Source organism: Nannospalax galili, unplaced genomic scaffold, assembly GCF_000622305.1.
Source record: "Nannospalax galili isolate Female #2095 unplaced genomic scaffold, S.galili_v1.0 scaffold505, whole genome shotgun sequence".
Taxonomy (NCBI): Eukaryota; Metazoa; Chordata; class Mammalia; order Rodentia; family Spalacidae; genus Nannospalax; species Nannospalax galili.
The window spans coordinates 437,258-457,874 of NW_008352327.1; the positions used below are offsets into that span (position 1 = coordinate 437,258).

At 39.9% G+C, this 20,617-nt stretch overlaps 1 protein-coding gene and 1 pseudogene across 2 annotated transcripts in view; both read left to right on the forward strand.

Annotated features, from left to right (window-relative positions):
- Window positions 1-20,617, forward strand: part of Dnah12 (dynein axonemal heavy chain 12) — a 218,243-nt gene that overhangs the window by 162,996 nt on the left and 34,630 nt on the right. Inside the window, exons 59-62 of the mRNA XM_017802268.2 lie at window positions 2,439-2,611; window positions 4,951-5,091; window positions 12,924-13,082; window positions 17,966-18,110. Of these exons, the coding sequence (XP_017657757.1) occupies window positions 2,439-2,611; window positions 4,951-5,091; window positions 12,924-13,082; window positions 17,966-18,110 (618 nt within the window). The remainder of the gene's footprint in view (window positions 1-2,438; window positions 2,612-4,950; window positions 5,092-12,923; window positions 13,083-17,965; window positions 18,111-20,617) is intronic.
- Window positions 20,250-20,617, forward strand: part of LOC103747016 — a 3,124-nt pseudogene continuing 2,756 nt past the window's right edge. Inside the window, exon 1 of the transcript XR_607823.1 lies at window positions 20,250-20,614. The product of XR_607823.1 is annotated as a cytochrome c, somatic pseudogene (transcript). The remainder of the gene's footprint in view (window positions 20,615-20,617) is intronic.

Below are 20,617 nucleotides of genomic sequence, written 5' to 3' on the forward strand. Positions count from 1 at the left end.
GAGGGAGGCTATGGGAGGGTGGGTGCCATCTAGGAAGTGGGTGTATAGTTGAATAAGATGGTTTGGGATGTTCTGTGTGATATACACACACACATACACAAAAATCAACAAATTTCTTAAAATGTATTATAGTTGAGGAGGAAGTATCAAAATTTACATCATGATAATTAGTAGAGGTGATAAACATTACCATTGAAATCTACCCGATGACTTTATAGACATACACAGGCGCCAAGCATCCTAGGGTAACCAATTATGACTAGTAATAATTACATACAGATTAGAGATGCGTGCGCCAACATCTCAGTGTTAGTAGCAAAAACAATGAATCTTTCTGCAAGGAACAATATATTCTAAACTCAAATGGAGATCTTTTTATAAGGTTAAAATCTCATTCATTTTTATGTCTTACAGGGCGTATACTGAGTTCAATATTGTTTAACTGTATTAATTCAACTGTGAACCTAGAAATTTACAGCCACTTGTGAAAGAGATGTACTCTTGCTCTGGAGTGTGTTACTGAATATGTTAAAGCTATAATGAAATGCTTCTTTTAATCATGTAGTTATTAAAATTTTTTAAAATGAGTAATAAAAAAATCAGGAAATCCAGAGTGAAAAAAAACTCCTTCTCAGGTTTTGTTTCGTTTCATCTTTTTTTTAATTTTTAAAAATTTATTTTTATGTGTATGTATGTATTCCCTGCATGTAGATAAGTGTATCTGTGTGGCCCAATGCCTGCGGAGGACAGAAGAGGCTGTAGGATCCCCTGGAACTAGAATTATTAGCTGTTAGCTGCCATGTGGGTGCGGGGATTCAAACCCAGGTCTTCTGCAAGAACAGCCAGTATTTTTAACCACTGAGCCATCTCTCCTCCCCCTTTCCAGGCTTTAAAGTGAAGCCTCTCTTTCCCTTTAAGGCCCTGTTGTGCTGGGTTTGATATAGTGTTTCTTTCTAAAGTTCTCCCACTTTCTTCAGTGTTTCTGAAGCTCTTAAAGTGGTACTCCTGCCAACTGAGAAGGAGGAGGGAAGGGCCTCCACAGCCACAGAAATGCTCTGCTACATAGGACACACAGATAACTGGCTGTGTGCACTTCTCTCCTTGATGCTCACACCCCTTGCTTTGACCTGCATCTTTTTAGAAAAAAAAACTTAATTTGCTAACCCAAATTAATGTTTTGATTTCTGTCTTTTTTATACATAAAGATAAAAATCACCTGGAAGTGTCAAGGGGTGGGCACTGCCAGGTTCCACCCACTTAAGTTTGGCTCCTTGGGAACAGACTTACTTGGGAGAGTAAGAAAAGTCATAACACCTCCCTAGGTCTGCATTAATTCTTTGCAGGAGAAACTGATGGCTTCTGTGAGCACTATCAGGACAGAAGGCAATCAGACAGAAGGCTTTGCTAACTGTGAGAATAAAGAACCCAGTCTCTGCTGGTTCCCTGTCCTGGAGATAGCCTAATAAATCCTATTCTCTTCCTGAAAAAAAAAGTTCTAATTCTCTTGGGAAACTTGTAATTACCGTTTTTTTGGGTCTGGTTCAAACATTACCACCTGACTGAACAGTTATGAATGAGATTATCCTATACAATCATGACTACACTGGTAGACTCATTCGGCAGCTGATGGATACCACTAGCTACCACAAGGAGAGTAGGTTAGAGCAGTGTTCTAAACACTTTCTATAGACTGTCAACCTCACAGATTGGGTTGTCAAGTGAAGAGCTATTATTTTAGGGAATTTTTTCTTCTAAAGTTGAATATCTACTGTAAATATTCTATTAAGTCCTAAGAGGCCTAAACATATGAGAAACTAGAGAGAAATATTCGCAGTGTATATAAAACCATGAAAAATTAGATAGACTTTGTATTGAGGTCTAGCATACATGTTAATATCTTAAACGTAGATATGTGCACACTATTCTCTGGTTCCCTCCCCCACCTCCTTGCTGTCTCTCACCTATTAAAATAAAAGAGGATAAGACAGGCGTGGTGGCACATGCCTTTAGTCCCAGCACTTGAGAAGCAGAGGCAGGCAAATCTCTGTGAGTTCAAGGCCAGCTGGGGCTACAAGGGAGACCCTGTCACAAAAGAGGATAAATAACAAATGTCAGAGTCAGGCAAAGATTGATGACTGGACCTTGAGATAAAAAAGTAGTGGTTAGTGGGAAATCACACTGTTAATCTATTAAATTTAAAGCTTTTCTTTTTTCCTCTCATCTTCCCCGCCCCCTCCTTCCTCTTCCCACCTCAATTCTTTCCCTTTCATTTCTTTCTAGCTTTTAGTGTGATAAAGTCCTCTCTTATAAATTGTACTTAAGTTCATAAATTTTGCCATTGAATTAGGGGCTTTTCAAAAATATATAAAATTCATCTTATAAAAAGTACACAGCCGAGACACTCCCTATTTGTTCATCTTGATTTTTTTTTCTTCTAGGTTGCAGAAAAAACAGAACTCAAAATAGCAGAGTCCAGAGAAGGTTACAGACCCATCGCTAAACATTCATCAGTGTTGTTCTTTAGCATTGCAGACCTGGCTAACATTGATCCCATGTACCAGTACTCTCTCATCTGGTTTGTGAACCTTTATATCAACTCTATTCATGACAGGTAAACAACTTTCTAGGTTCATCCATCCACCTAGGCTGGAATTTCACCATCCTTTCCATTTAAAAACTTCAGTTATGTTGTTGTTTCTAATTACATCTGTAGTATATTCACTATAGAGCATCAAGAATGGAGAGATGAAAGACAGAAAAAAAAGAACAAAGGATAAATAACTAAAATCTTCCTTTTTCACTCCACTTAAGATTTAGGCATAGAGAGGTGGGCTCACTGTGTATCCCTGGCTAGCTTGATATTTGCTATTAACCCAAATTGGCCTCAAACCTGTAGCAATCTTTCTACCTCATCCTCCTGAGTGCCGAGATGATGGGTGTGTACAACCAACACCTGGCCCTTCTTTCTGTCTCTTAAATATTCCAATAATGCACAAGATTTATTTTTGTTGACAATTCCAATTTATCTTTCTCCAGCTTTGAAGTATTGAAGAGGCTCTGTCCCACATTTCTGTTTATTTGCTAGATATTTTCACTTTAGTTGATTCATGACTATATGTTACTTTTTTTTGTTGCTGTAACAAAATAGCTGACAAAAGCAACTTAAAAAAGGAAGAATCTGGGGCTGGAGAGATGGCCCAGTGGTTAAGAACACTGACTGTTCTTGCAGAGAACCGGGGTTTGAATCCCAGCACCCACATGGCAGCTAACAACTGTCCATAACTACAGTTCCAGGGGATCCAACAGCCTCTTCTGTCCTCCATGGGCATTGCATGACACAGGTGCACTTACCTACATGCAGGCAATGCATACATACACATAAAAATAATTTTTTAAAAATTTTTTAAAGGAAAAGTCTGTTTTGGCTCACAGTTTGCAGGTATAGCTGGCTAGTCACATTGTGTTCATACTCAGGAGCACTGATGCTCAGTTCACTTTCTCCTTTTTATTTAGCCCAGTACCCCAGCACATAGGATGTGCCACCCTCATTTAGGGTGGGTCTTCCCATTTCAATTAACCCAATCTAGAAAATCCCACCCAGACATTCCCAGAGGTTAGTTTACATAGTGATTTTAAGCCCATCAATTCCACAATCAAGATTAATCACCACAACGAGCGCCCAGTGGGGTGGTGCATGCCTTTAATCCCAGCACTCCAGAGGCTGAGGCAGGTGGTCACTGTGAGTTTGAGGCCAGCCTGGACTATATAATGAAACTCCGTCTCAAAATAAATAATAATCATTATATTAGTCAGGGTTCTCCAAAGAAACAGAACTGGTAGAATGAATATATGTGTATAGAGATTTATCAGCTTAGCTCAGAGGATAGAGTCCAAGTAGTCCAACAATGGCTGCACCACACTGGAGAGGCTAAGAATCCGTAGTCTCTCAGTCCACGAGGCTGGATGTCTCAGTAGTCCCAATCTGGCACTGAAGGTCTAACAAATTCTAAAAGATCAGCTAGTCTACAGCAGCAAGACGAACTCACCAGCAAGAGAGAAGGCAAGCGGCAAGAAGCCTTGTGTTCTCCTCTGCCTTAGTCTTTTATACCAACTGCCATCAGAAGGTAACGCCCACACTTAGGGTTTGTCTTCTGGTTTTAGAATCAAGAAGATCTCTCTCATTTCAGTTAATCCCAGATCCAGTTAAATTGACACCCAGGATTAGCCATCACAATCGTCATCATCATCATCATCATTATCCCAATGAATATACTCAGATTTTAGCATCAGTTAACAGACAAGTCAGTTAACCATTCTATAATTTTGCATCTGTTGCCCATATCTATAAAATAGGAATAATAATTATACCTACCTCCTCTGTTCGTTTTGAGGGGAGAATTGAGATTTTCAAGTGTTGATTACAATGATACAAAATTTGGTAACTGCTGAACTTAAGTGATGTAAAAATAGGACTTGAGTCTGTTCAGAAATTCCTTTCCACATTAGCTCTTGGTAGAACAACCCTCTTGCATAATTAAAATCCCTAGGATCTCCTGGTAACAATTTAGAATCTGTTTCAATGTTATTAAAATATGCACATGATGTAGAAAGCTCAAGCTGAAGAACTGACATAAATGCCATTAGCAAGTTTCAATGAAGAAAAGAAGGAATTAGAACCGACTTAGAAACTATTCAAATTTGACAAGTTTTACATTTGTGTAATTTCTTTTTTTAATATTTTTATTATTTTTATAATAAATAAAATATTATGAGCCATCTCATAATAAAATAAAATAAATGAGCCATCTCGCCAGCCCCACATTTGTGTAATTTCCAAATGTGTTTAGTAAATGAGTATTCTAATAACATTAAAAAATTTTATGTATTAATTCATGTTACTTATATTTCCTATTTTGTTTGACAGTATATTTTCCTTTTTGGACCTTTTAGTAATAGATCCAAAATTTTGGAAAAGCGCCTGCGATATTTAAATGACCACTTCACATACAATTTATACTGCAACATTTGCCGGTCGCTGTTCGAGAAGGACAAGCTGTTGTTTTCCTTTCTATTATGCACTAATCTTCTTCTGTAAGTTACCTGTTGTTCTTAATTTGCTTATTTTAAAAGCTTACCTTGAAAATCTAATCTGAAGGATGGTTTTTCACAAAATAATATAATATTTTTCTTGGTTTAATTCATTATTTCATTCATGTATTCCACTGGTGACAATTGCTTCCACAATAGTATTGGGGCTCTGATGTTTATTTTAATTTTTAAAGTTCATATATTTCATAGAAGTTCACAAAATATAACATACAGCTCAGTACATTCTTACAAAAGGGAAATTGGAAATAGAACATTCCATCATCTCTGACTTAGTTCTTGTGCTCCACTCCTCTACTCTCCCTGAAGGTAACTACTATTCTCCTCTGTAATTGCAGCTGAGTTTTGCTTTTATACAAATTTATATAAAATTTTATATGTAGTGTATATTCTATCTGCTTTCTTTTCCTTAAAATCATTTTAAAATTTTTATTATATTTAGGTGTGCGTGTGTGCATGTGCATATGTGTAGAGGTCAGAGGACAACTTTTAGGAGTCCATTCATTCGGTCAATCATGTGATTCCTGGGGGGATCAAACTCAGGTCACTGCGTTTGGTTGCAAGTGCCTTTACCATCTGAGACATCCCGCTGCCCTCAACATCATTTTTAAGAGATTCATCCATGTTGTTTCAGGAAGTTATCACCTCTTTTTATTTATTGTTTTGTAGTGTTCCACTGTAGGAACACATTAACGTTTATCTGTTCCACTCTTGGTGAATAGTTGAGCTATTTCTAGTTTGGAATTATTACAAATTACAATAATATGAACACATTGTATGTAGATCTTGGTGCTCATGTGCACTCACTACTGTTTAGAAGATATCTAGAAAGAAATTTGCAAGCTACTTTCCAGATTATACCAATTTATATCACATTAACATTTAGGCATTCCGTTGCCCTAGATTTACATCAAAATTTTGACTTGTTAAAAAAATTTTCTTTGGGGGCTAGAGAAATGGCTCAGCAGTTAAGAGCACTAGCTGCTCTTGCAGAGGACCCAGGTTCCATTCCCAGCACCCACATGTAGGCAATGCACTCATACACATAAAATAAAAAAGTATTTAAATTTCCTTTTTGTGTCAGGGTCTTTCTAAGTAGCCAGAAGGGCATTGAACTCAAAATCTTCCTGCCTCAGCACTGTCCCCACCCCACAACAACCAAGTGCTAGATTATAGGTATGTGTCATCTGTTATCAGTTTCAAAATACACTTTGGCATATTAATAAGTATTATGGCTTTGTGGTTTAAACATACATTTTTCTCATGATTAATAACACTGAGCTTTTATATGTATGTATTTATAGGACATTTAGAACTCTAATGTAATGTGATTATATCATTTGCCCTTTTCTCTTTTGGGTTTTTGTGCTTTTCTAATTGATTTATATGAGTTATTCATATATGCTAAATACAAATCCACTGATTTCTTACACATAGGTAACACACCATAGATGCTATTTTCCACTTTTTCTATTAACAATTCATTGTGGAAGTCATTTGATGGAAATATAGGTTTTTTTCAGCTTTATTGAGCTATAATTTGCATATGGTACAATTTACTAGTTGTAAGAATCCAGCTAGATATTTTAGTACATTTTTGCAGTAATAAACTGTCACTCAAGTCCCACGTTGGAACATTTGCATCACTTCAAAATATTTCCCTCTGTCCTGTTAGCTAGCTCTTGCTCTCACTCCCAGAACCAGGTAAGAAATTCTATTTTCTTTCTCTGTAGTTTACCTATTTTAGAAATTTTAAGAATGACATTTATAGACTAGAATATGGCCTAGTCTATTCCAGGCCATAGTTTTTGAAATTTTTCTGTGTACCTTTTAAGTATGTATATTTTGTATATTTGTTTCTAGGTGAAAGGTTCTGTAAAATGTCAAGTAAGTCATGCTGTTTATGGGTTTTCTATGTCCTTATTGATTTCCTGCCTATTTTTCCACTCAGTTGTTAAGAAGTGTTAGAAAGTCTAACTAGAGGGCTTTCTCCTGGCAGCTCTATTGGTCGTGCATTGTGTCATAGCACTCTGTTACTAGATACATGCCTTTTTAGGATTGTAATGTCCTCTTTACACAGTGTCTCAATCTTGTTTGTCCCTGACAATATTTTTTCCTTGCAATCTATTTTCTCTAGTATTATAGCTCCTCTAGTTTCTTTTGAATAGTGTTATTATCAAATATTTGTTTCCCACACTCTGCTTGTGCCTTTACATTTACATTTTATTCCTATATGTAGTCAAGTCTTGTTTATTTTGTCTAATCTTATAATTCCTATATTTAAGGAAAATTGTTTAGATCATTTACATTTATTGTGACAATAGATGTGGTTATATTTAAATCTACCACCTTAAAGTTTGTTTTAATTTTTATCTAGTTTTTGTTCTCCATTTCCTTATTTTCTGGATTTTGGGGGGTATTTTCTATGATTTATTTCAATGATTTCTTTAGAATTCTACCTTTTTATCTTATATATTTCCAGTTAAACTTATACACATGTGCATAACTATAGGCACACACACACAAGCACACATCTTTATATAGTAGTGGGAGAATAGCTGTGTATTGGCATACATAAAAACTAGGCTTGATGGTGCAGATCTGTAATCCCAGCACTCAGGAAATGGAGGCAAGAGAATGAGAGGTTCAAGGTCATCCTGGGTTACATAGCAAACTCAAAGCCAGCCTGTGCTATACGAAACCTTGTCTCAAATAAAAGGGTGTGGTGAAAGAGGGTGTTAGGAGTAAACTGGATTATGCTTCAGTAGTACACACTGTAATTTTATGCTTCATGTATATGTGAAGTATAAAAGCATAATAAAATTGTACTACATATATATGAAGTATAAGAATATATTTCCATTTCTCTCCTTGTTTTATGTTTTCATATATTTTACTTGTTATGTATGTTATAAATACTTAGAACATTGTTGTTATTTTGCTCTAAATAGTCACTTATTTTTAAAGAGACTTAAATAAAAAGTTGTATTATTTTGCTTATCTACATGGTCACCATTCCTGGCACTTTTTCTTCTTGGGTGTAGACTGAGCTTTCCATAGATTTAAAACATTTGTAACATTTATTGCAGTATAGGTCTTATAAATAATAAAGCTTTCTATTGCTGGAGTCCTAGGACAGAGGCTGATTCTACTCACCCCAGAAATCAAACAAATTTAATAGAAAGGCAGAAAAGTAATCAATTTACCGTATTAGGAGAAAGGGGAGGTCAAGCATCTTGGCCTATCTTCAGGGTTCTCAAATGAGCTTTAGGTTGAAACAGAGAAAATGGAGGGGGGAGAGGGAGAGAGAGAGAGAGAGAGAGAGAGAGAGAGAGAGAGAGAGAGAGAGAGAGAGAGAGAGAGAGATTGAGAGAGAGAGATATCACTGCCATCACCTAAAGAGGCAGTCCAGTTCCCATGAAATAATCACTGCTGCTTGGGGCCTCAGTTTTCATCTTAGGGTAATTACTCCTTCCTAGGAGGTGATCTTATAATCAAGTGATCTGTCCCCACTGTTCCTAGAATACAAGGTGATTTCAAGTTTAGGGCAATGATTGGAGACTTCAAGTGCTGCTCCAGAGGTCTGGAATAATATTGTAAAAGCTGATAGTTGAATGGCCCTACAGATCTTGACAGATACTCCCTAAATTATTATCATTCCCAAGGGCAGAGTTGAACTAGAATCTGACCCAAAGTACAGGATACAAATATGAAATGAAGGTAGCTTTATCCTGTTTCTAATTACCACCAAGCAGCTGCAGGCCCAAGTGAAGACAGTGCTTTTAACAAATGTACCCCCATGCAACTACTATACTTTGGGTTTCTGTATATCTAAGGTGGAAGTCCGTGAATTTTACTTTAGCTTTTAGCATTTTTTTTTATCTTTACAAGTTTCTTTTTTTCTTTTTAAAATGTTTTTATTACATTCATGTGCTTGTGCAGGTGGTAGAGTGGGTCAAGGTACATGTGTGAAAGTCACAGAAAAACTTGTGGGAGACCATTCTCTCCTTCTACCATGAGTCCCAGAGATCAACTCAGGTCATTAGGCTTGACAGCAAGTGCCTTTACCTGCTGAGCCATCTCCTCTGGCCTAGTTTAATATTAAGATTTGTTTTTAAGCTTTCTCTAGGAGACAGAGAGTAGTTGTTATTTCACTACTAAGTAGGTATCAAGCTGTATGACACTGATGAATTCCTCTCAACAAAGATTCAACTCTGCTTGGCAAGGATTCTTATGTTCTGGCACTGTGTAATCTCTGGGAGCCATTCAGTTTACAGCTCCCTATTCCTAGCTTGGCCTCCTGAAGTATGTTCATGCATAGTGCAATGTTTATTTGAATCAAGAGACTGTCTCTGCTGATTTCTGGCACTCCCTTTCCATTCATCTACTCTCTCTCTGGTATTCTGTCCACAAATTCCAGCTACCTCAGCCTGAGGAGGATAGAATGAGGGGAAAGTAAGGGGACATAAGAAGGAAAAGAAGTCTCCTAACCTTGGGGTCTAGTTTACAGTTCCTGCAGGCTGGAAGTCAGAAACTTTAGCACAAGGGATAAAACCAAGATTGCCTTCAGAGATACTCTTCATTTTCCTAAAGACATCTGAAATAAGGATGTTAAAAATGATAAACTAGGAGGCTAGAGGGAGGGCTCAGTGGTTAAGAACACTGTCTGTTCTTGCAGAAGACCTGGGTTCAAATTCCAGCACCCACATGGCAACTAACAACTGTCCATAATGCCAGTTCCAGGGGATCCGACACAATCTTTTGTCTTTCTCAAGCATTGCATGACATGGGTGCACTTACATACATGCAGACAATACATGCATACACATAATATAAAAATAATATATAAATTTTTTAAATGACAAACTATGCTTATTTAGGACCAGAATATATTTAACTGTATTAGCACTCATCTTTCATCCTTAAACCCAAACAATGCATATTATAAAACCACCTTAAAATTTCATTTACAAAAGAAAATTCTTTAATATAAGAAAAATCAGTAGGACTTGGGGGGGAAGGCTAGTGGGAAAAGCACTTTCCATGCAAGAATAAGGACCCAAATTCAGATCTCTAGCACCCACGGAAAGATGGGCACAGTAACATGCATCTGTAATCACAGTGCTCATACAGTGAGATGGGAGGCAGAGACAGGACAATATCCCAGAAGCTCAAATGGTCAGCTAGCCTAGCATATGTAGTGACAAACAACAAAGAAACCTTGTCTCAAGGTCAAAGGCAAGGGGCAACACCCCAGGTTGTCCTTTAACTTCTACATGTGCCTTGGCAAGGGTACACCTGCACTCACACACATGAGAACCCTCCCCTTCATTCATGTTCACACAAATACCACACACAAGATTTCTTTAAAAAAGAAAAAACAAGCCAGCTTCTAATTTTTACTCCAATCTTACTTTGCTTAACCTTTAAACCTTTTTATATTACATCCTTTGAACAATGCCACTTCAAAAAACATAGAGTCCTATACATACATTGTAAACCCCTAAGCACCTCTCTTTAGAGACTTGCCAGGTACAGGCTGTGTATTGTTGTCTTTTTTTCTTCTTTTTTTTAGTTCTCTGAGAATAGCATACAATGTATTTTTATCATATTCATGCTTTCTCCCCCAGCTCCTTCCAGGTCCACCCTGCTTTCCCTATCCCAACAACTCTGTATCCTCTTTTCTTTAAAGCCCATCAAGTTCAGTTTGTGCTTCCCATATACTGTTGGGTGTGTGGCCTTTCACTGAGGCATAGTTGACCTACCAGGGGCCATTCTCTTAAAGAAAACTGACAGTCCCTCTCCCAGAAACTACCAATTACCAATAGCACCTCAGTTAGTGGTGATGCATCACGACCACCTTCATGCTGAGATTTTTTTCTGGCTTGGGCTTTACACAGGTCTTGTGCATACTGTCACAACTGCTGTGAGTTCAAATGTGCGCCTGCCCTGTTTTGTCCAGAAAAAAGTTTCCTTGTAGTCATCCACCACCTCTGGCCCTTGTGAACTTTTTTCCCCCTCTTCTGCCATGTTCTCTGAGCTTTGAGAGGAGAGAGTGTGATTTAGATATTCTCTTGAAGTCCAAGTATTCCACAGATTCTTATTCTGCACCTTAACCAGTTTGTGGGTCTTTGTGTTAATCATCATCTGCTTCCAAAAGAAGCTTCTCTGAAGAGGACTGAGAGATGCATTAATCTACTGGTATAACTAATCTACGAGTATAATGATAAGTCATTAGGAATCAGTTTAATAGTATGTTTATTTAATAGAATAATAGTAATAGGTTCTTCCCTAGGGTCTATGGGCCTGTCTAAACAGAAAATGGTTGGTTACTCCCATGACATTTGGGCCAGTATTGCACCAGTGGACATGTCTTCCCAGGCCAGTTGTTATGTGGCTTGCAGGGTTCACAGATGGATAAGAATGATAATTTCTTTTCTCCATTTCCAGCACCATGAAAGCTAGCCAGTAGGGATAAAGCTTTGAGGTCAGTACCAGTTTGATTTCTCCACATTCTATGACTTAAGTATGTGGTGTCTTCAGCAACAGGATCTTACTGTCAAGTTCTAGAGGGTAATCAAGAGTATCGGCAATAACTTGTAATGTTTGGGGGTTAAGGGACCTCACTGGCCAACAACTCCAAAAGAGGTAATTCATTGTCTCCCCACTATAGGGTAACTGTTTTTAAACTTTTAAAATATATGTATATGTATACATTTTAGGAACTTTTTATAGTAGTAGATTTCCATAATACTTTTTCAAAGGGTCTTTAATGTTATCCCTCCCCCATATTCCCTCCTCTACCCTGCCCTCCCAGTCTTTCTCTCTCTCTGTCTCTCTCCCTCTCTCTCACTCTTGCTCTTTCTCTCTCTCACACACACACACTTAAATCTAAATATTGTACCATCCTTTGTTTCTGTTAGCAGTGGGTAGGGTAGAGGCATTGCTCCATGCTACCACCAGCAGCCCAAGGAGTTGTTCTCAGGGACCTCAGTAGGGTAAAGCTGGATCCTTGGCTTCACTTCAGGAAAAAATTTCAGGATGAGCCAGTATAAAGCAGAGTTGGAGTTTTAGAAAAGGCATTTTTAACATATATTTTAAGCACAGAGGTTAGTAGAAAGAGACACTCGGGAAAAGAATAAGACATCTCAAATGTGGTTTGGGCTTCCCAAGATAGTTGCAATTAATTGTCTTTAGAGTAACCATATACACTGGTTTCTTGAGTTCCAAAGTCATATCTGAAAGGGTTTCTTCTTCAGCAAATGAGATCACAGGAGCCAGCCTCCTTTCCTCTTCCCATGTTCCCTTAATTTTGCCAGTCTTTTTTATCCTTCCTCATCTCTACTTAATGCATTTGCCAACCTCGCTTCACTCTGACTTGTCCTGAAAGTCTTTGATGTGGCATATGCAGGGATACAGCTTTACCTGAGATGCAGTCCTCCTCAGGCTACTGTCAGCAGTGCTGGGCTGGACCTCCCTGTTGTCACTGACAAGCACTTCTGTCTCCTCAACAATAATACTGCCAAGCTTTGATTTTCACCACCTCTACTCTGCAGTCTGAAAAGTGCCACTGGGCAGAGGGCTGATGCAACCATAGAGGTCACCTCATTTGTCTCTTCTCTCAGTGGCCACAGTTCTGCACTAGCTGTTGTACGGCTTCCAAAAACAGTTTTTTTCTTAATTCTGTCTACTTTTCTAGTTTAAGTACAGTCCCGGTTATTCCATGCAGGCTACCATGTGGAGGCTACCATGTAGAACTTGATGTCATTCAATTTTAAAATCAACAATTTACAACACCTATTGTTTTGAGAATACAGGGCAAAGAAAGAGATTGAATACCAGGAACTGACGTTTCTTTTAACTGGAGGAGTAAGTCTTAAGAGTGCTGAAAAAAATCCTGATCCAGACTGGCTACAGGATAAAAGCTGGGAGGAAATTTGTCGAGCCAGTGAACTTCCTATCTTCCAAGGACTCAGGTAATTGTGTACATTTGGTGATTTAACATTGAACTGAATAGTAATGGGTAAATTTGTAATCTAGTGATTCTCCCCCTACCCCATTCTTTCTAGCTCATTGGTTAGTAGGAAGACAGGCTGTTTAACACTTGATATAAATTTAAGGAGTTTTAGGGCAAAAGCCTGGTCTCCTGCACTGGGCCATCTATCCTAATATACTATTGAAAGAGGGAAGGGGAACAGGCAAAGAAATCCACTGACACCCCCAACATACATCTCTGGGGTACTGGCATTAGGTTTAGAGGAAGACTTGGGAGAAAGGCCAAAGTGAGGTCCTTGATGTTAAAAAGGAGGGAGTCTTTGAGTGTGACATATACTTGCTAGCCGCAGGTGGGCTTTAACTCAGGAGTTTAGGTACCATAAGTTCACAGTCACTCAAACTTCCACTGGGTCAGTGGCTCCAGGTTCTTGTCTCATGAATTCAAAAATGAAATTCCTGAATTACAGAAGAATGAGCTTTAGAAAGATTTATTACAGATTTTAGGCAGGAGCTTAAGTAAAGAAGGCGGAGCTTCTGTACAGCAGGAGCAGGTCCTAGGAAAAGACTGCCACTGGGTTGCTAGTCTAGGGGCTTGTCATCAGACTTATGGCAGAAAGTGGGGTGAGGCATGGGGGAGATGAGCTGGTTTGTCCAATTAGCCCATCCAAGAGGTATTCATGTACCTCTCAATTTTGGACACATCCTCACATACAGTTTCCAGGAAGGGGTGCTTATGTAGGATAAAAAAGAAAACAAGAAATCAGAGCAGGAACCAGAGCCCCTTCTGACATTCCTGGCCTCGCTTCTGGCCAAGAACATGAACCAGTTTTTATCTCTTGATTATTGTTTCAGCTCCATCTCATGTGGTAGTCCAAAGAAGTCTTTATTGCTTAAGAGGACAAAGGGTCTTGAGAGATAAATAACTTCTGTTTCAGGGTACAGTCTAGCCATCATAGATAACTGCCCTCATCAGGGAGCCAGGGGCATCCTCCTCTGTTTTACTCTTCCCAGAATCCAAGGTGACTACATGTTTAGAACAAGGACTTATCCCTGCACCTCCAGCCTTGAAGGGATATGAGACAGGTTAGACAGACACTCCTTGTGATGAACTTCAGGCCTGCAGAAGAGATATGATGGCCCGAAGTAAAAGACACAACCTATAAACAGATGTGGAGATGCCAGGCATTTTTCCCATCTTTAGTTAGCTAGGTTAGCTCATGGGCTATACTTTTTTTTTATACCAAAAATCAATTTCTAAGTGCCCATTTCATAAACATCTCACAAATTTCAGCTCCTGTCCTACAAACAGTCAAGGCAAAACTGGGCATGATAGTGTATGCCTTTAGTCCCAGCACTTGTGAAGCAGAAGCAGTTGGATCTCAGTGAGATCAAGACCAGCCTGGTCTATACAACAAGTTTCAGGCCAGCTGGGGCTACAGAGATACCCTGTCACAAAAAGCTCAAATAATAACAAAGCCAAAGTCAATTTTATTTAACCCTGAGCCCTTGAAGTCACCATAATAGAAACAGGACCTGTTATACCTTATATTCTAGAAGGAATTATAAGGGGTAGGTGCCCTCTGCTTGCCCCCTATTCCTAGCTTTCTGACAGCCTCCTGACAGCTGGCAGGCTCAAGCCTGGAGGACAAAGGAGCCAGAGAGAGTGGAATGCTGACTGCTGTACTACACTGCACTACAGCTGGGCTGCAAAAAGAAACAAAGCTCAACTGAGTGAAAACCCCCAGCTGAGGGAAGCAGGGTGTACAGCCTGTGAGGATGCCATAGCAACAAGAATTGATAGAAACTTTTTAACAAGTGTCTGCAGAGATAGAGACTTGAAGACCTTACTGTAAACTTTTGTGTGCTCAGGATGCTTCCCTTTCCCCATAAGTTGACTACCCTTCCCTGATTGGCCCCATTTTTTTTTTCACCTTATTTGTATGCCTCCTTCAGTTAATTGGGGCCCAGTAGACACCCTATAAATTCTGGCTTCAGAGCACAATAGATCTGGACAGAGAAGACTGACTTCAAGACCCAATCCAGGGGCTTTTGCCCAGGGTATAGAACTTGCTTGAACTAGCCTCCAAGAAAAAGCATCTGTGACTGCAGCCAGAAGAAACTGTCTAAGCCTTCAAGACTCCATGCTTCAGATGAGGATGGGAATTCATTCCTGCAGTGGTTTCCAGCCTCCAGAAGTTGAGACCCATAGCTTCAGAGACTTGCTGATTGGAAGCCTGCTCGAATGAACAGTTCTCAGACCTATCATGGGTTCACTTTTACTGAAAGTTCAAGCCTGATCCATTTAAATCCCTCTTGGCAATCTGTTTTAAGTTGTTTTACCCTGTCGTAAGGTAGTTAGCAAAAAGTACTTCCCATTTGTTCTCTCCATTCTTGAAGAAGGGTAGGACAAGAATTCAACTAGAGATAGGAGCCAGTCTCCACCAACCCTCACGTTTTAGGGTACCAACAAAGGCAAGCTAGAGACCATTTAAAGCATACCACATTTAAAAAGAACCACTGTCTCCTCTAGTAATTATAAGGGATAGTAAAGACTGAAGCCCAGTGATCTGGGTGACGGTGTGAGTGATTCCAAACTCCATCCTTAAGGCTTTCTGAGAGACTGGGAGCTGACCTCCCTGTTCCTCTCCATTTCATCTGGCTTTCTAGAAGTTCTCCTGAGGTCAGACCTGACTGCAGAAACAGTCTCACTGCTCTCGTATCCACTTCTCCAAAGGACTATTGCTAAAAGGAGCTTTAATTTCCATTTTACCCAACTTCAGTCCTTAGAAAAGTCTCTTTTGAGAGAGAGAGAGAGAGAGAGAGAGAGAGAGAGAGACCCTGTAGCAACAATTGACCTAGCACTTGCTATGTATACCAGACTGACCTTAATCTCTCAGAGACCCCCTGGCTTTGCTTCCAGAATTTGACAAGAAAAGGAAGCATTTTTAAACTTTAAAAACACTCAATTAATTAATAAATTACCTTCTTATTAAATGGACAGACTCTGGGGCTGGAGAGATGGCTCAGCAGTTAAGAACACTGGCTGTTCTTGCAGAAGACCCGAGTTCAATCCTAGCACCCACATGGCAACTAACAACTGTCTGTAACTACAGTTCTAGGGGATCTGACAGCCTCTTCTGCCCTCCACGGGCATTGCATGACACAGGTACACTTACCAACATGCAGGTAATACATGCATACACACAAATAAAAATAATATTTTTAAAAAAGTAGAATAAAATGGACAGATTCTGGACTAATGACTTTTTAAATATTTATTTTTATGTGTATGAATGTTATGCCTACATGTAGGTAGGTGCACTCCTGTCATGCAGTGCCCAAGGAGGTCAGAAGAGGGCGTCGAATCCCCTGGAACTGGAGTTACAGACAGTTGTTAGCTGCTATGTGGGTGCTGGGAATCAAACCTGGGTCCTCTGCAAGAGCAGACAGTGCTCTTAACTGCTGAGCTATCTCTCCAACCCTGGATTAATGACTTTTAATTATCCTTGCAACCAAAAAGCTAACGCAAGCTGAGCCATGTGCTCTTGTGACCTGGGCATCTCACTAAATTTTCTACCTCACCCAAGATAGTAAATGAATGTGAGTCTGCTTGAGAATTAACAAATCGAAGCACTGAAAGGCAGTGTATCTTCACTGAAAACAATGAAGGCAGAAAAAAAAAATGCTTGACTTTATGTGCATGAGATGCTTTGGGCCTTGGAATGAAAGGTCAAGATTGTCTGGTAAGAAAAGGATAGATCCAAGCTTGTAGCTCCCCAAAATTGATCCTGGGGAAACAGTTTTGAATAGAATTATGGATGAGGCCTACGTCAGCAGTTCCAGGAGACATCTGGGGGAATGGGTACCCTCTGAGTTCAGGCCCACTCTTTAAAGTTAAGAGTCAGACAGTTTATTCAGGTATAACTGTAATGTTGGTATGTAATACTGCAATCCTTTGATTGAAATAGTTTTGCTGAAGTGTCTCCACATAAAACACTTAGCATCTTGAGCTATACATGGTGGAACATGCTTATAATCCTAGCACTCAAGAGGCTGAGGCAAGAGGAATGTGAGTTCAAGGCTAGCCTGGGCTAAATGGTGAGCTCCAGACCAGCAGAACAGAGCATAGGAATCAAATCCAGCAAGGCCCAGCACACAGAATTCACCATCCAGTTGATGAACCAGAGGTATTCAGGTATATATGTTGTGAACATGGAGATCTTCAGGTCACACAGGTTGCCGATACCATACTTGAAGTCTCTGACTTTGACATCCTTCATTGTGGCTGTCCGTATCTGCCACTGTGAGATTAAATTAGTCACTTGGCAAAGCAGAGGGATCAGAGCTCTGACTCTGGGCCTTTTTCACTCATAGCTTATGGGCTAAATGGCATTCTTTGATGACATTGAAAAAGCCCAGTATCTTCCACTGTGAGGTTAAATCAGTCACTTGGCAAAGCAGAGGGATCAGAGCTCTGACTCTGGGCCTTTTTCAGTCATAGCTTATGGGCTAAATGACATTCTTTGATGACACTGAAAAAGCCCAGCTGGTCTTTCTACCCGAAGGAAGATACATTGAATCCTATTCTGTCTACTTTCCTTTTTCGCTTTTCAGTCTCCATTTCTTTTTACAAGATGCAGGTGCTATAGGAGTCGAGTCTTACTAGAACTATGTTGTCTGAACCAAGGCTTCCCCTCCCATCTCTTTTCCTGCTCTGCCAGCTGCTTTATCTGTTCCTAGCTAGAATGCATTCTGTATATTCTAGTGATTTTTAAATGGCTCTTTCTCTGTCTTGTTTGTTCTCCTTACTCAAAAATCTCTCATGGTGTTTCTCAGTGAAAACAATAATTATTTTTCCCACTAGGGAGCATTTCTGTGAACACATAAGTGAATGGCGGGAAATCTATGACAGTAAGGAACCACACAATGTGAAATTTCCAGAACCGATGGATACGACGCTAAATGAACTGCAGAAAATAATAGTTCTTCGGTGTTTAAGACCTGATAAGGTAAAGGACAAATTTAGAATCCAGATAATTTTCCATTTATGAAGTACCAGTCTTGTGTTGCATAATAACACTTCAGTCCACAATGAGTCTCTTAGAAAAACAAAAACACAGTGTGACCAGAATCTCAGGTTTGCTATTTGGCTGCTATACTGAAAACCTAGAAGCAGGAACAGGCAAAAGACAAGTGGATTTATTTACAATTTGGGCCAGAACTGGAAAAAGAAAAAAAAAAACCTCCATTTCTCTATTTCTTTGGGCCTTACCTATAGAAAAGACAAAGTAAAAGCCAAGAGATAGGTACATTTGTCCATAAGAGATGCTCTCATAATTCTTTCCTACAAGACGGTTCTTCTGGCAGCTCCTCCTCTGACAGGACTTCGAGCTAGTCCCACTCTTCTGGCCTCTGGAGATTTTTCATTGTTTATGGTTCCTGTTACACTAAAAGAACCGAAAATTTCCTATCACCAGGAGGTGTTGCATCCATCAAAAGGTACAATTCATTCGTCACGTCTTCATGCTGATATTGGTGTAGATAAATCTGAACTGACAGCCATGAAGAGAGTATAGCAGACAATTATGTATAGCACATAATTCTTGCTAATATTGATAAGTTACTATTTTATTCATTTGCTTTAAACCATCATTTTAGAATATAGTTCGTCTTTTTAAAGAAAAAAGATAAGTATGAACTAGGCGTTGTGACACACTCTAGCACTTGGGAGGCAGAGGCAGGTGGATCTCTGTGAATTCGGGGCCAGCCTGGTCTACATATGAGTTCCAGAGAAGCCAGGGCTACTTAGTGACACTCTGTCTCAAAAACAAAATGAGAGAGAAGAGAGAGAGAGAGAGAGAGAGAGAGAGAGAGAGAGTTAAGCATATAGCAGCCAGAGTGAAGTCCTTCAGTAAAGATTTCAGAAGGCGTTGCCACCACAGGAGATGGCAACTCCATTAGGTTTATTGCCACTTAAAGATCTTCTGGGGATGTAATCTGACATTGGGGTTCAGAGGACATCTCTAGAGGGTTCCAGGTTCTTGTTTCCTGGAACAACGAAATGAGCAGACACACACAGTTGCAGCTGGAGCAGAGAACAGATCTTTCTAAGACAAGAAGCTCACTAAAGCAGGGAGAGTTTAGCAGCTTCACTGCCTGGCCTGTTCTGCAGAGTTCGGGCTTTCATGTCACCTTAGCACAAACTTCTCCAAGCACGTTCAGCTACATGTTCTACAAATTACCTTGTGTGTTCCATGTCCCAACAGCATCTTAAAGCTCCACCCAGGCTGTACCTTTTAGTATTATAATGAGCCATAGGTCAGGTTGCTCTCAGGTACTCTGGAGTAACTCTGTGCCTGGGCCAATGGTACCACCCAGTTTCTGTTGGCCTTGGCCAGCAAATGTCCAGCTTTCTTCTCTGCCAACCTGTTTTTTGTATCTGTGTAAGTGTAAGACCTTCTGGACCTCACCTCTCTATCCTAGTCTCCTGCCTCAACAGAACAAAATATGGATATAGAAGACAGTGGTACTGATGATCCTGACTCCGTATAGACCTAAGCTAACACATAAGCTGGTATCTTGGGTTTGTTTTTGTTTTTTTTTTTTTTTCATTTTATTTTGGTTTGGTTTGGTTTGGTTTGTTGAGATGGGGTCTTATTTGGATTTTGAAACACGGTCTCACTATAAATCTCTGTCAGGACTGGACCTCACTATGCAGACCAGGCTGACTGAATTTACAGCAATTCTCCTGCCTCTGTCTCTGAGTTCTGGGATTACAGGCATGTGTGGCCTTTGAGAGCAAGGTTTACTGCTGTGTGCAGCACAAACAAGCACAACACTAGTTAACAGTGACAGTGTGACAGCCGACAATCCTGAGCCCCTTTAGGCTGACAACCAACAGTCCTGAGCCCCTCTAGGCTCAGGTATTACCAGGGCTCTTTGGGGGATTCGCCTGACTTTTGTCCCTCATTGTCAGATGGTCGAAGTGAAGATAGTAATAATAACTCTTTAGCCCTAGCTATCTGAAACTCATTATGTAGGCCAAGCTGGCCTTAAACGTGCAGTGATCCTGTTACCTCAGCCTCCCAAATGCGAGGATTACACTCAGTTGTCTCCATTTTTAATTTCAAAAATTTATGGCTGAGAGAGGGGGACGTCCGGCTTCGGCGGGTGGCGATCGTGGTGTTGCCGAGTGGAGAGCGAATTAAAAATGGGTGATGTTGAGAAAGGCAAGAAGATTTTTGTTCAGAAGTGTGCCCAGTGTCATACCGTGGAAAAGGGAGGCAAGCACAAAACTGGACCAAATCTCCATGGTCTGTTTGGGAGGAAGACAGGTCAGGCGCCTGGATTCTCTTACACAGATGCCAACAAGAACAAAGGCATCACCTGGGGAGAGGACACACTGATGGAGTACCTGGAGAATCCCAAAAAGTACATCCCTGGAACAAAAATGATCTTCGCTGGGATTAAGAAGAAGGGAGAGAGGGCAGACCTAATAGCTTATCTTAAAAAGGCA